This window comes from Vulpes lagopus, chromosome X (genome assembly GCF_018345385.1).
Source record: "Vulpes lagopus strain Blue_001 chromosome X, ASM1834538v1, whole genome shotgun sequence".
NCBI lineage: Eukaryota > Metazoa > Chordata > Mammalia > Carnivora > Canidae > Vulpes > Vulpes lagopus.
In genome coordinates, this window is record NC_054848.1 from 95,917,805 (window position 1) to 95,931,091 (window position 13,287).

Below are 13,287 nucleotides of genomic sequence, written 5' to 3' on the forward strand. Positions count from 1 at the left end.
TCCTGTTCTTCATCTTCAAATAAGCACAAGTCTCTCTTTAAAAAAAAAAACAACTAAAATGACCCAACTGCCCCTTCATCTAGTTATCATACTATTTCTCTCCTTGCTTTTCTTGCCAAGCTGTCTCCATCTGCTGCCTCTATCGCTTCATTATCCCTTTACCACTTAGGCTAGTACCATCTGCATTTCCCCCCACTCCTCTATTCGTCCATTCTCCTAAATACACACTCTGTAAGGTCAATTGGGATTGATTTTTCTGGTTTCTCAAGGCCCAGCTCAAACTACTCCTCTAATAAACAATCATCTTTTCATCTTTTGTCTTTTAAGCCTCTTAGTCACCTGACCATCTTATTTCTATTGCTGTGCACCAGTTGGTTGCAGGTTATTTTGCATTGTGCATGCATATGTGCCTGCTTGCCCCAGGTCTTCTATTGAATGGGGCCTTACCTGAGGGCAAAAGCTATGTCCTCTGCTTCATTTGTGAGCTTTCCACAGTCCTTCATACAGTTAAAATAGCGTCTCAACTCACATAGCACTAAAAATCATGAACTTCTATGCTCGTGAATTCTAAGATTTCATTTTTCTTCCCTTGATATTATCTTCACAGAGAGTTTGGGGTGGTCAAGAGTCATTTTTCCTACAATATGACTTTTTGCTTTTATGCTTCCCTTTCTCTGAACGACACTGGCAATGGGAATATGGTATCTGTGTACAGTTCTGATCAAGATACCTTCGGTGGGATATATAATGGACACAGCAAAAGGCTAATAAAATGACTAAGGGAAAATACAGTTACAAGATGAGTTCTGAACTAAGACCAAAGGCTCATAGTATTAGAAAATTGGAGACTAAGAAAGGATATGTTATTACTTTCTACAGGATCGCCAAAGTTATACAAAGGGAAATGCAGACAGGTGCATTAAATCCTGGAACTCTGAGATTTTGTTTTCAAAAGTAAATCTTACCTATGAGAATTACCTATGACTTCAGGCAAAAGCTAGTGAGTGTTTGAACTTCCTCCAAAAATAATATATAGCAGAAAGATATGAACAGATACTCCACAGAATTAGAAACACACGTGGCTGGTAAATTTCCACACTGTACTCCCCCATCCACCAAAAAATACTATCATGTTATAAAGATGTTATGAGAGGATCCCCTAGCTATTGAAGGACTACTCCAGAAGGATCAATATGCCATTCCATAGCACACCACTCAGGGGCCCTTTCATATACGTACCATTAGGCTAGAGGGACCACAAGGTAGCTACATTCTACGGGAAAGGTGGTATATTAGTCAGACAAACAAACAAAAGTAAAATGAGGATTAAAATGAAACCAAGAATGAAACATTAAACATATATGACCAAGGACATTTAACATGAATTTTTTATACCATAAATAAGTTTGCCTTTTAGCATGGTGAACCCTTTCCATAAATCTGTTTTAGAAGTCAGGTCTCCAGTATGCTTTAGAAAAGCCTTTGTTAAAACTGAAGTATATTGATAAAGTGATTTAATATAGTAGAAAACAAGCTGCAGCACTCTAGTGGGGCCCCCTGAAACCTTGTATTAGAGAAACATCTATACAGCATTATAGGAAACATTTACCGTAATTTGCCATCAATCTTTAAAAATAATACTGTTACGCTCCCAACATTGTTGTCTTTGTTAGTGCATTACTACTATTTTATTTATGTGGTTTGTTGTGCTTATATGAATTATTCCCAATCCTACTACCATGTCCTGGGTTCTAATATTCTTTAAGTAAAAGATACTGAAACTATGGGTTGACTCAAAGGGCAGTTGAGTGCATTTTCATATCCACACGTCCTATGAACCGATATTGAAAAGCCACAGAATTATACTGCAGGACTGTGTTCTATCTGAATGAATGCACAATGATTACCACAAAATGAATCTACCTACTGGCCAGGTCTGTGAAATAAATATCAGTGAAAGTATAAGTAAATCTGGAATTCAAGCTTTCATTTAAAGTCCACAATTGTCACTAAATAAATTGCCTTCAATATAAATATGCAGCAGGTAAAACAAAACAAAACAAAACACCCCAACAACAACATGGCCAAAAAAAAAAAAAAAAAAAAAGCAGTGCACACACACACACACACACACACACACACACACACACACACACACACACACACACACCTTCCAGCTAGGTTTACAATGAAAGGAGGTCATGAAAGGTACATTTAGGCTGTTAACTTTCAATTGCCAAAATGTGTGTGTTCTGCTTCAAGGAGGAGGGAGAGTCTTGCTAAACCTAGATCTTTGGAAGGAAATGCAAGATTTGCAAAGTACTCTTAGAGAAAAGATATACATTTGACCATATGCATTCAGATTTTTAATCAAGACAGCTGTTACTTAAACAACTGGCCTTGAGAAAAGAAGTTTAAAAAGAAGAAAGAAAAGGCTCAAAGAAGGGTATTGAGCTGACACTAAGGAAAGTCTGGATCCTCATTTCAGCTGTGCCTGTTATGCAAGTCAAGTCTCTTAACCTTCTTGTGTTTTCCTTTTCAAGTGTAAAACAAGGGTAACAATAGCTGCTACAGCATAAAACTGTTATGTGGATAAAAGACATTAAAGTATTTTGAAATTGTAAATGCTCTCTAAGTGTAGGCTGTTATTGTTACATACATGTCAAAAATCCAAACTTATAAGGCAGAAAACTGGGAATTAATTATTTGAATTATAACAGAATCCTCTGCAAGTAATTTAAATGGCAAAGTGGCTTATAAATTTTACAGACATACATTTCAACCATTTTCCAGGAGCATGCATGCCTTTTGCAAAAATAGGTCCACTTTTATTTGGAGTGGCTAATTGTTCTTCCTTAACTGCGGAATTCAAATCCACTGACTCATAATGTACACAGCTGGAGGGGACCTCAGAGATAAGCCAGTCCCACTGAGCATCACCCCTTATTTGTCAAAGCTTTAACAGCTGGGAGGAAAATGGAAAGCAAAGAAAGGCAAGGGGGAAGGCAGGGCGAGGTGTGCCAGGAATCTGACCCTCTTTCCATTTTACCTGCAGAGTGGTGGCTTTTATCTGTTTTTTATTTGTGCTTTCTGGGTAAGATTTAATTTGCAAAATGTGTTTCACTGCCCACTATCCCTCCTCCACTCTCCCAAAAGTTTTAAAGCTGAAGGAGAGCAGAATTTGCCACCCCACAATATTATTCTTCGACATAAGGATCATCTTGAAGAAACAGCAGACATAGAACAACTATGCAGAAGTTCCCCTTTTGTAAGGGGACATTTACATCTCTCAGGGAACTCGCCATCCCTAAGGGTGTCTCCCTCTCTGGACCAGGAAAAAGAGGTGTCTAGATCTCTAGAAACTCTTAGCAATGGAGAAGGAGAGGACTTAAATCTGCCTACCAACCATACTCCAGCTCACAGTGCTTTGCCTGACAGCCACCCATGACTGGCTCCCCACACTCCCAACATCTTTTGTCTTCAGCCAGAGAGGGTATTTAAGGAGGTGGCTTGGGCCATTCCAGGAGTTACTCAGCTTTCTTGGGTCTCTCCTGTGTATGTGGGGGGGCATATGTTATTAAACTTGTTTGTTTTTCTCCTTCCTGTTATTTATTTATTTTTATTACAGCAGGGGTGGGTGGGGGCCTTGGCTAAGAACCTAGAAGGTTACAGGAAAAATTATTTTTCAACCCTTACAAAGCCAACTGCCTTTTTTTTTTTTTCAGATAAGAAACAGGAGGCCAGGGAGGTGAAGCTCTAGTCATTGCTTGGTCTGGGCTAAAGCATCTTCACGACAGACTGTGAGCTGTGTCATATCAATCAGCTATATGTTGTTTCTATGGTCATATATTCAGCAGACATTGAACTAGAAAATATATTTTTCCCCCCTTCAACAACTTTGTGGGGACAGACCTTGTAGAATGAATTTAAGAGAAATGCTACTTTCCCCCCAAGGCCAGACTTTTGCCAAATTATAAAGGAGAAAAAGGCTGACTTGAGTATCCATTAGCTCTGTCTCTCCACCCACCCCTTTTGTTCCCGTGCTCTATTTTGGCATCCACCCTGCAGGAATTCAGTCCTGTCAACTAACCGATAAACTTCCTCATTCAGATAACCGATGACAATGTTGGTCTTGACCTGAGCCCTATGTTCCTGGACAACTGCTGGTTAAGAAATCCTCCCAACCTTTTGCTTTTCAAAACCCTCTCATTCTTTTATGTTTTAGAAAATGGCTTATTGCAAAGCAGACGAAAAACCAAAAATAACCCCATTAAAAACCTGTTTTCATATGATTATTAGATATGGCTCTCTGCCCACCCTTTCTCATGGCTCCCGTAAGAACTGTAGAAGACTCCTTTGTTGACCTGTAATGAGGCCAAACATGTACCTTTCCCCTTTTGCTGGAACCTGCTGTAAGCCCAGATATAGACCCTCCAATGGCCTCTTCTTGGTCTCATAAATAATTATCTGACATTACAACTATTTGTTTCCTTTCAACCAGCTAGACACGGACAGAAACATTTCCTGCTTAGTTGACTGACTGAGACTTCCCAGGAGTACAAAACAATCCCAACTGTAAATCATTCCACGTATTTCTTATCCACTCCTCCTATAAAAGTCTAAGACAAAATCCACTTTGCTCAGACACCCTGATCTTCCAATCTGCAATGCTTTCTATATTGCAATAGCCTGAATAGAATCAATTTTCCTACCTATTCAGTCTTTGCCTTTGATACTTCCTTAGAAAATCTCTTGAGCAATTTATATGTTTAGTTTGTGTTATATTATTTCAGTAATAGATGAGGGAACAGAAGAGTTGGAATCAAATGTCCTCTGTTCTAGTTCAGATCTTTCTGTGTGTTCTCGACCCTTCTGGATCCCCATTTCTTCATCTTTAAAAAAAGACATTGGATTTGATAATGTTCAAGATTTTAACATTCCATGTTAGTTGATAAATTACACCGTAATTGTTTTTAGTTCAATTTATGTATGTGACATGACTCAGGCCTGTGACTAAGTCTTTTACTTTTTTCTACTGCCTGCTCTGTTTAAAGTAGTCGTTACATAATGTTTATTAGTTAAGAGAAAGAGTTATGAGTAGTCTGTAAGCCTCTAAGGTAGTAGGGGATGTTTTACTATAATGCCTTCAATTCTATAAATGTTTATCGAACAACCGACAGCTGGTTTTCCTCGTAGGTTCCAATATGTGATTGTGACTTATGTCTTCTTTTCGAAATTAAATTCAAATTATTCAAATAAGTTTCAAAAATAAAATGTTAGCATATGAGATGTCTATAATCAAATATTCTGTTTTCTTTCATTTGGAAAACTAAGTGGTGAGAAAGTTCTTTAATCTCCTAAGGAGAAGCAGATATATATAACTACTGTTAATGGGGAACCAATGCCAGTAGAAATTGATTTTTTTTTACAGTGCCATTCTATTTATCCATCACTTAGATGATAAAGATGATAATTACAAAATAATAGATATTGAATTGTTAAGGAAAGAGAGATCAAACTTTAAAAAGAGAAAATATCTAAATTCCAAGGAGGCCATCATTTGTGGAAAAGTTGATAGTTCAAGAGCAGGATCTACAGTACCTACTGGGATGTCACTAAACTAATGGGATGTACCCTCTCAAGGTAATTTTCCAACAATTTGGTCCAATTAAAATTACTGCTAAATTAAACAACATGCCTGGCATTGTGCTTTACAAACATTATCTCACTTGTTCCTTACAACCAGCTTATGAGACAGGTACTATTATTATCATCTCCCTGTTGCAGATAAGGATATTACTTCAGCAGGGCTATATCAATTCATTGCCTGAGGTTGGAGAGTCAGGAAATGACACAGTATTCAAAGCCAGATCTGTCTGACTCCAGAGTCCAGGCTCTTAACCACAGTGCTACATTGCCCAATCCTCTAGGAGAGTGAGGAAAATAATGTAAAAAGGATTATCTGGTTTTTAGTTTTATATTTTAATGCATACAGCATCATTAAGACAAGCTTCTACAACTGTATTTATGGGGTATGTGATGTCCAAAAAATCATAAAAGGATACAGCTGACCAGTTGAAAATATCCTTCTAGGTATATTACATCTTCTGCAACATTTGGTTTAGTATACACATGGCATTATAAAACAGGAACTATGTTTTTACTTGGTGAGTGATATGCAGTAAAGACCTAATACAGCAGAACTATGATGTGCAGTTACAGTTAGGGTTTTGTTCTGACTGACATAAAAAGTCAGTCTAAGATAACAACTTGGTATATATGGCACCAGCCCTGAATGATTTTTCTTAATAAAGTATTAAATTGAAATTGAACTTGGTTTGGCCTGTTTGTTGTTATAATTGAGCAGAAACTTAAAAACATTTTTTCATTTATGAAACTTGTTATAACACATGAAAAGATAGCTGTCTAGAATTTTTCTAAAATCTATCACAAATAGACCCTGGTGCTTTGCTATCATTGTGTAAAGTGTCTTTTGTGGTTTTCATATATCTTTCATGTGTAGATTTCAGTACAGTGTAGAGACAAGGCTCCAAAATCAGACCACCAGTTTCTAGCTCTGTGGCCTTGGGCAAGTTGCTTAAACTCTCTGCGCCTCTGTTTTCTTATTTGGAAAATGAGGGCCATAATGTTACCTTCATAATATAAGACACATCAAGTGTCTGGAGCAATTCTTGGCACATGGCTAATTATGCAATAACTTTCAGTTATCATCATCAAACTACTACTAACCCTTGAACAACGATGGAGTTAGGTGTGCTGATGCCCTCCCTCTCAACCCCATACTGTCAAAAATCCTTGTATAACTTGTGACTCCCCCCAGATTTAACTACTAATAGACTACTGTTAGCCAGAAGCCTTATCAATAACATAAACAGTGGATTAATACATATTTTGTATGTTACATGTAATATATACTAGATTCATACAATAAAGTAAGCTAGAGAAAAGAAATGTTATTAAGAAAATCATAAAGAAGAGAAAATACATTTACAGTCCTGTGCTGTATTTATTGGAAAAAGTCTGTAGAGAAGAGGACCTGTGCAATTCAAACCCGTGTTGTTCAAGGGTCAACTGTACTTTGTGGCTTTGTGGAAGGGAATTACAGATATCTGAATAAGAGTAAACAAATGAATATGCTCTGGTGATGACTATGTGATCACCTTCTGTCTAGCATGCTTCATTTTCCTCAAACAGATAATTCAGGATTTTCCAGTGTGAATGGCAAGAAACCCCTAGGCACCAAATGGTGGCTCTTGTACTTACAGAAATAAAGGAATCAAAGAGTAGGAAAGAAGGTAAGAGAGAAAAAGCCCATGTCCAAGTGCACGTAGACCCTTCTCTCTTGTTATTTCTGACCCTCCACCCCTCTCAGCAGCAACAATGGAATTGCTGGGAAAGGTCAGCCAAGGCTAGAGACAGTATTTCTAAACGAGGATGTAAAGCAAACTGCATTGTGAACCAAAAAACTAGGACAAATCATAATGTTTTCCTGAAACCTAAGCATGAATTTTTACTGAAGCATAGTCCAAAATAGAATTACATCTTCAAAATCAAACAAAAACAAAACAGCAAACCCTACCAATAACCCCGCAAAGAAACTTAAAACACAAGTAAAGATTAGTAATTCAAACAACTACAAAACAAAATAGCTTGTTTTGGCAACTAATCAGCCAAAATAAGACTGTCTTATCACCCTTATAAAATTGTAAGTTTCTTGAGGGCAAGGTTTGGGTCATTCATTCATTCATCTGTTTTTATGTGATCTCCTAAAAATATTTAGGACTGTACCGGCTCTATATCGTGTTTTCAATTTCTGCTTTTGGAATTGACATCCTGAAATTTTACATTGTTTGAGTCCCTGTGTGCTGAATCCTATTTCAAGAGAAATAATAATACAAACTTTCAGCTATTTTCAATACCTGTATATCGAGACTAAGATCATTCAATGTGAATAAGATGTTGGGAGTGCTGGTACTGTGACATTTATTGTAAATAAGTCAGGTAGTTCAAGCTTATGTTGGTTAAATTGAACAATTCAGTACTCAAAGTATTTTTTCCTTTTCTCCAACTGGGAAGAATTCATGTTTCCCAACTAGAAAAAACTTCATGTTTCCCCACTTTGACATAAACATTCACCCTTATATTAAGCATAAAAGGCTTTTTCTTATTATAAACAGAAGAAATTTCCATATACCCTTTTTAAAATGTTATATATAAATGCTGGGCTTGGACACAGAGAACTTAATCAAAATCCCATGTTGCTTCAGGGTAGTTATATGCGAAATGCAATTTCCATTGTATTGAAACCTCCATCCTGTAAATATTTATCTATTTTCAAAATTGCCTACATATTTGAAAAGTTTAATTGGTTTATACTCAAGGCACTAGAGAAAGGAAAATTTGCTTTCATAAGACATTTACATGTATTTATTCTGTCCACGTAGAGTACTTCTTTTGAGTGATCATGAAATCTAATGTGAAGTGAAACCATCCCAGCTTTGGTTCTAATGACCAAATTAGAAGAAAAGTAATCAATAATCAATAAATCAATCATTTTGATCACTGTACCTTTTTTCTCTGATTTATCGGAAACTTTTCCTCCAATTGGAGAGTAAGTAGTATCCATGGATTCGGTCCCTCTGTTCCCTTTGCTAACTCCATTTTCATAGAGCTGTCCTTCAACTGGTTGCAACTGCCAAGTCAGGCCGAACAAATGTACTGCTGCAAGAAAACAAGCCATACATGAACTTATTCCAGACTTGCTGAGAAGGTCTCTAAACCAGCTGTTCCTTTTCACCTACAAATGCCATGACCAGTTTTCTTTTAGTTAGGCCAAGCAGCTTAGAGTTTATACCTACATCATACATGTAGTTACTTTTCTAAGGAGCCATTGTTAAAATGTTGAGGCTATAGCTATCCCAGTGATAGCTGTTGGGGCATTAAGGAAGCAACTGCAATGGGATTAGATGCTACTCCTCAACACTGTCAGCCCTTCCTTTCCCATTTCCCTTAGCTGTGGAACTCCACTTTGTATATGGAAACTGCAGAGTAATGGTGGACAGGCTATGGCGAGAACACAGGAGGCCTTTGCTATGGCTTTGTCTGATTCAATTCAATGCAGCCAACACTTTCTGAGTGCCTCGTGTGTGTAAGGTCCTATGACAGCCGCTACAGATGTTAAAATAAAGATGCCCATTAGGGTAGGATTTGGAAATCATACTAGTATAAAATAACTATAATATAATGCAGAGTAATTGACATGATACAGGTTCAATTGCTATCAGAGGATTAAAAAATATCTGGGTTGATCAGAGTGCAGGAAAATGGGCACTCTCATATACCCTTCATGACAGTATTTAAAAAATCATCTTTGTGGAGGGTAATGTGGCACCACTTATCAAAAAACCTTAAAATTTGGCTTACCCTTTTAGCTCACAATTCCATTTTTATGAATTAATTATGAATGTGTACAAACTACAAGGCTATCCATTGTAACATTTAAAAACTAGTAGAAAGTTATGATCAATCTAAATATTTATCAAAAGGAGATTAATGAAATAACTGATGATATTATAAATAATACAAGATTACATTGCTATTAAATCATGTTACAGAAGACTATGAACTGGCATGGGAATAACTATGATGCATCAAATGAAAAACATCAGGCTACTAAACAGTATGAATAGCATGATCTATAATGTGTGTGTATAGATGTGTTGATGTCTGGAGAGAGAAAGGGTTGGGACGATATGTAGCAGCATCTTCACAACATGAGGGCTTATGAAGGGTTTTAATTTTCTTCTTTAGGATTTATGTATGGTCCATCCTTTTTATAATGAACATGGGCAATGTTTGCCAACTGGGGGAAAAGGAATTTTTGTTTGTTTTTTTTAAATGGTTTAGTCTCTCATTTCAAATAAAATAATCCTTACTGATTATTATTATTTTTTAACGATTTTATCTATTTATTCATGGAGACACACACACACACACACACAGAGAGAGAGAGAGAGAGAGAGAGAGAGAGAATGGCAGAGACACAAGCAGGCTCCATGCAGGGAGCCTGATGCAGGACCCGATTCTGGGTCTCGAGGATCACTCCCAGGGCCAAAGGTGGCACTAAACCATTAAGCCACTGGGGCTGCCCTTTACAAATTATTTTTAAAAATAAAAGAAGTGATTTATTTTCTGATGATTGTGGCTAGGACTTTCAGTACTATGTTAAATAACAGTGGTGAGAATGGAATCCGGGTCTGGGTCCTGATTGTAGAGGAAAAGCTGTTTTTCCTCACTGAGGATGATATTACCTGTGGGTTTCTGTATATGGCCTTTACTATGTTGAGGTATGCTCCCTCTAAACCTACATTGTTGAGGGCTTTTATCATGAATGGATGTTGTACTTTGTCAGATGCTTTTTCTGCATCTATTGACATGGTCATATGGTTCTTATCCTTTTATTAATGTGGTATATCATGTTGATTAATTAATCAATTTACAAATTTGTAAATGTTGAATCACCCTTGCAACCCAGGAATAAAATATCACCTAACACCTGTCAGAATGGCTAAAATCAACAACATAAGAAACAACAAATGTTGGAGAGGATGTGGAGAAAGGGAAACCCTCCAAACTGCTAGTGAGAATGCAAACTGGGGCAGCCACTCGGGAAGACAGTATGGAGTTTCCTCAACAAGTTAAAAATAGAACCCTACAATCCAGCAATTGCATACTGAGTATTTACCCCCAAAATACAAAAACACTAATTCAAAGGGATACATGCAATCCCATGTTTAAATTATTTACATTATTCACAACAGCCAAATCATGGAAATAGCCCATGTCCAGCAACTGATGAATGGATAAAGGAGATGTGATATAGATATAGATATGACGGAATACTACCTAGTCATAAAAAGAATGAAATCTCGCATTTGCCAAGACATGGATGGAGCTAGAGAGTATAATGCTAAACAAAATAAGTTGGTCAGCGAAATAAATATCATGATTTCACTCATATGTGGAATTTAAGAAAAAGAACAAATGAGCAAAGGGAAAAGATGAGAGGGAGGCAAACCAAGAAACGGACTCTTAAGCACAGAGAACAAACTGAAGACTACCAGAGAAGAGGTAAGGGGTGTGGGTCAAATAGGTGATGGAGATTAAGGAGGGTACTTGTGATGATCACCAGGTGTTGTGTGGACGTATTGAATCACAATATTGCACACCTGAAACTAATACTACACTGTATGTTAACTACCTGGAATTACAATAAAAACTTAAAAAAATAAGTGGTTTAAAAGAACAGATTAAAATTGGCTTGGCTGATCAGGGATGTTAATGAAATAGGATTAGAGATGTACCTCGAAAAATGTGTAGGGTTTTGACAGGTGACAGCAATGGGTAGAGTGAGGGGGCAGGCTGAATAAAACACGAAGTTGAAAAGCACAGCATGTATTTGGGGCAAAGGAAGTGGCTGGGGTTGGCTGGAGTATAATTATGTATAGATGGTAGTGGAAGTCAGGGCTCAAAGGGAGGATTAGGACCATATTGTGGAGAACGTTGAATGCCACACTTACATATTTGAATTCAATTTATTAGGCAGCAGGGAGGCATTGCTATTTTCTGAGCAAATGAGTGTTATGATCAGTTTTCTTTAGGAAGATTAATTTGATAGCAATGGGGAGCACTGACGATTTCTAGGTAAAGAAATGATATCATCAGAGCACCCTTTGCGGAAAGATAAATCCAATACTAGTGTGGAGAACGATGAATTGGAGGCCCAAAGAGTTGGCAAGAACACAAATTGGGATGGCACTGCAATAATCTAGGTGAGAAATAATGAGCGTCTCAATTAGGGCAGTGGCAGTGGGAATGCAAAGAAGGCAATTCCTTAAGGAGAAATTGCATAAATATCTTCTCAGGGTTTGCCAACTAGTTGTGTGTGTGTGTGTGTGTGCGCGTGTGCACATGTGTGAGTACCTGCATGCACACATGTAAGTGTGCTGGGGCAAGAGTAGAAAAAAATTAGGGAAAAGGAGAACTCTAAGGTTTAGGTTTTGAGCCTGAGTACCTGAAAGCACAGTGCAAGGATTAACAGAGTTAAGGGATTCTGCACTTAGCCAGCACTAGCTACAGATAACTGGTGCAGCAGATGTGTTTGTTGAATGACTAGTTGGTTTGGGGCAGGATGGGGTGATGGGAGAAATATAATGAGTTCACCTTTGGAGGTGCTGGGTTCCACACACCAATGGGCTATCCAGATAGTCGTGTTCAACATAGGAGTTTTGGAGATTTGAAGTTCTGGTGAAGTATAAAGGCTAGAACCAGACTGTGGAATCATGGAAGCACAGAGACAACAGCTGACACTGAGAGTAAATGAGGTGACTGAGGGCAGATAATGTTGGAAGAAAACAATAACTAGGACAGGATCTGGGGAAATCCTTTAATCTGTTTTCTCATTGCAATTTTAAACATCAACCAAATCTTACCGAAAGGAAAAAAAAACGTGGATCTGTTCATAATCTATCTAACATTTTCCTTTATGTTCCTTAGGCAGAGTGAAAGGGGCTAATTTGTATGTCTAATACTCATATATAGTATATGGATTAGCAACCGAGAACAGGAAAGCTAGCCAGATAGCCTATTTAAAAATCATTCATCCACTTTTAGTTGGAGCTAGAGATTTCTAACACCTACCTCCTAATTTATCCTTAAAACTTTTAAGCATTTAATTGGTTTCTACCCTTTTCTTTGGATTAAGGCCAGTACTGCCTGATGAATTTCTCTTGCAATTATTGGAAACCACTGAAACTCAAATGATCATTATTCTGAGTAAGGTACAGTATGGCAAAAGACATAAAGTATGGTTGGTTTAACATACTCCAATTAAAGGGGTTTATTAGTTTTTAAAGAAAATTTTGTCTACTCTGTTCCCCAAATAATGTGAATATGATGGATGTTAAAAGCCATATTGAAAATGTGTTGGATTCCCTTGGTTCCGTTACTGTTGTGAAATTAGATTGGCCGTAAGGAACAAAAGGCATAGTAGTTTTGATTTTGAAGATCAAGGAGGATAGTTTATATACTTTAAGTTAAATCCATGTCTTGAGGACAGTCAAAAATGACAGAGAAAATGCTTGTGCTGAGAATCACTTCAAAATAATAAGGCAAGGATTAATTTTTCACCATCAAGTGAAATGGACTACTTCCAACCAATCAAGACAGACAAAGAGGTGTGGGCACATTTAGTAGAATATCCTTTGA

At 37.3% G+C, this 13,287-nt stretch overlaps 1 protein-coding gene across 9 annotated transcripts in view; it reads right to left on the reverse strand.

Annotated features, from left to right (window-relative positions):
• Positions 1 to 13,287, reverse strand: part of TENM1 (teneurin transmembrane protein 1) — an 802,950-nt gene that overhangs the window by 277,904 nt on the left and 511,759 nt on the right. For 8 of the 9 annotated variants that reach the window (XM_041741541.1, XM_041741547.1, XM_041741548.1 and 5 more), the window contains one exon: positions 8,590 to 8,742. In XM_041741541.1, coding sequence (XP_041597475.1) covers positions 8,590 to 8,742 — 153 coding nt within the window. The remainder of the gene's footprint in view (positions 1 to 8,589; positions 8,743 to 13,287) is intronic. The other variant, XM_041741545.1, reaches the window with a different exon arrangement.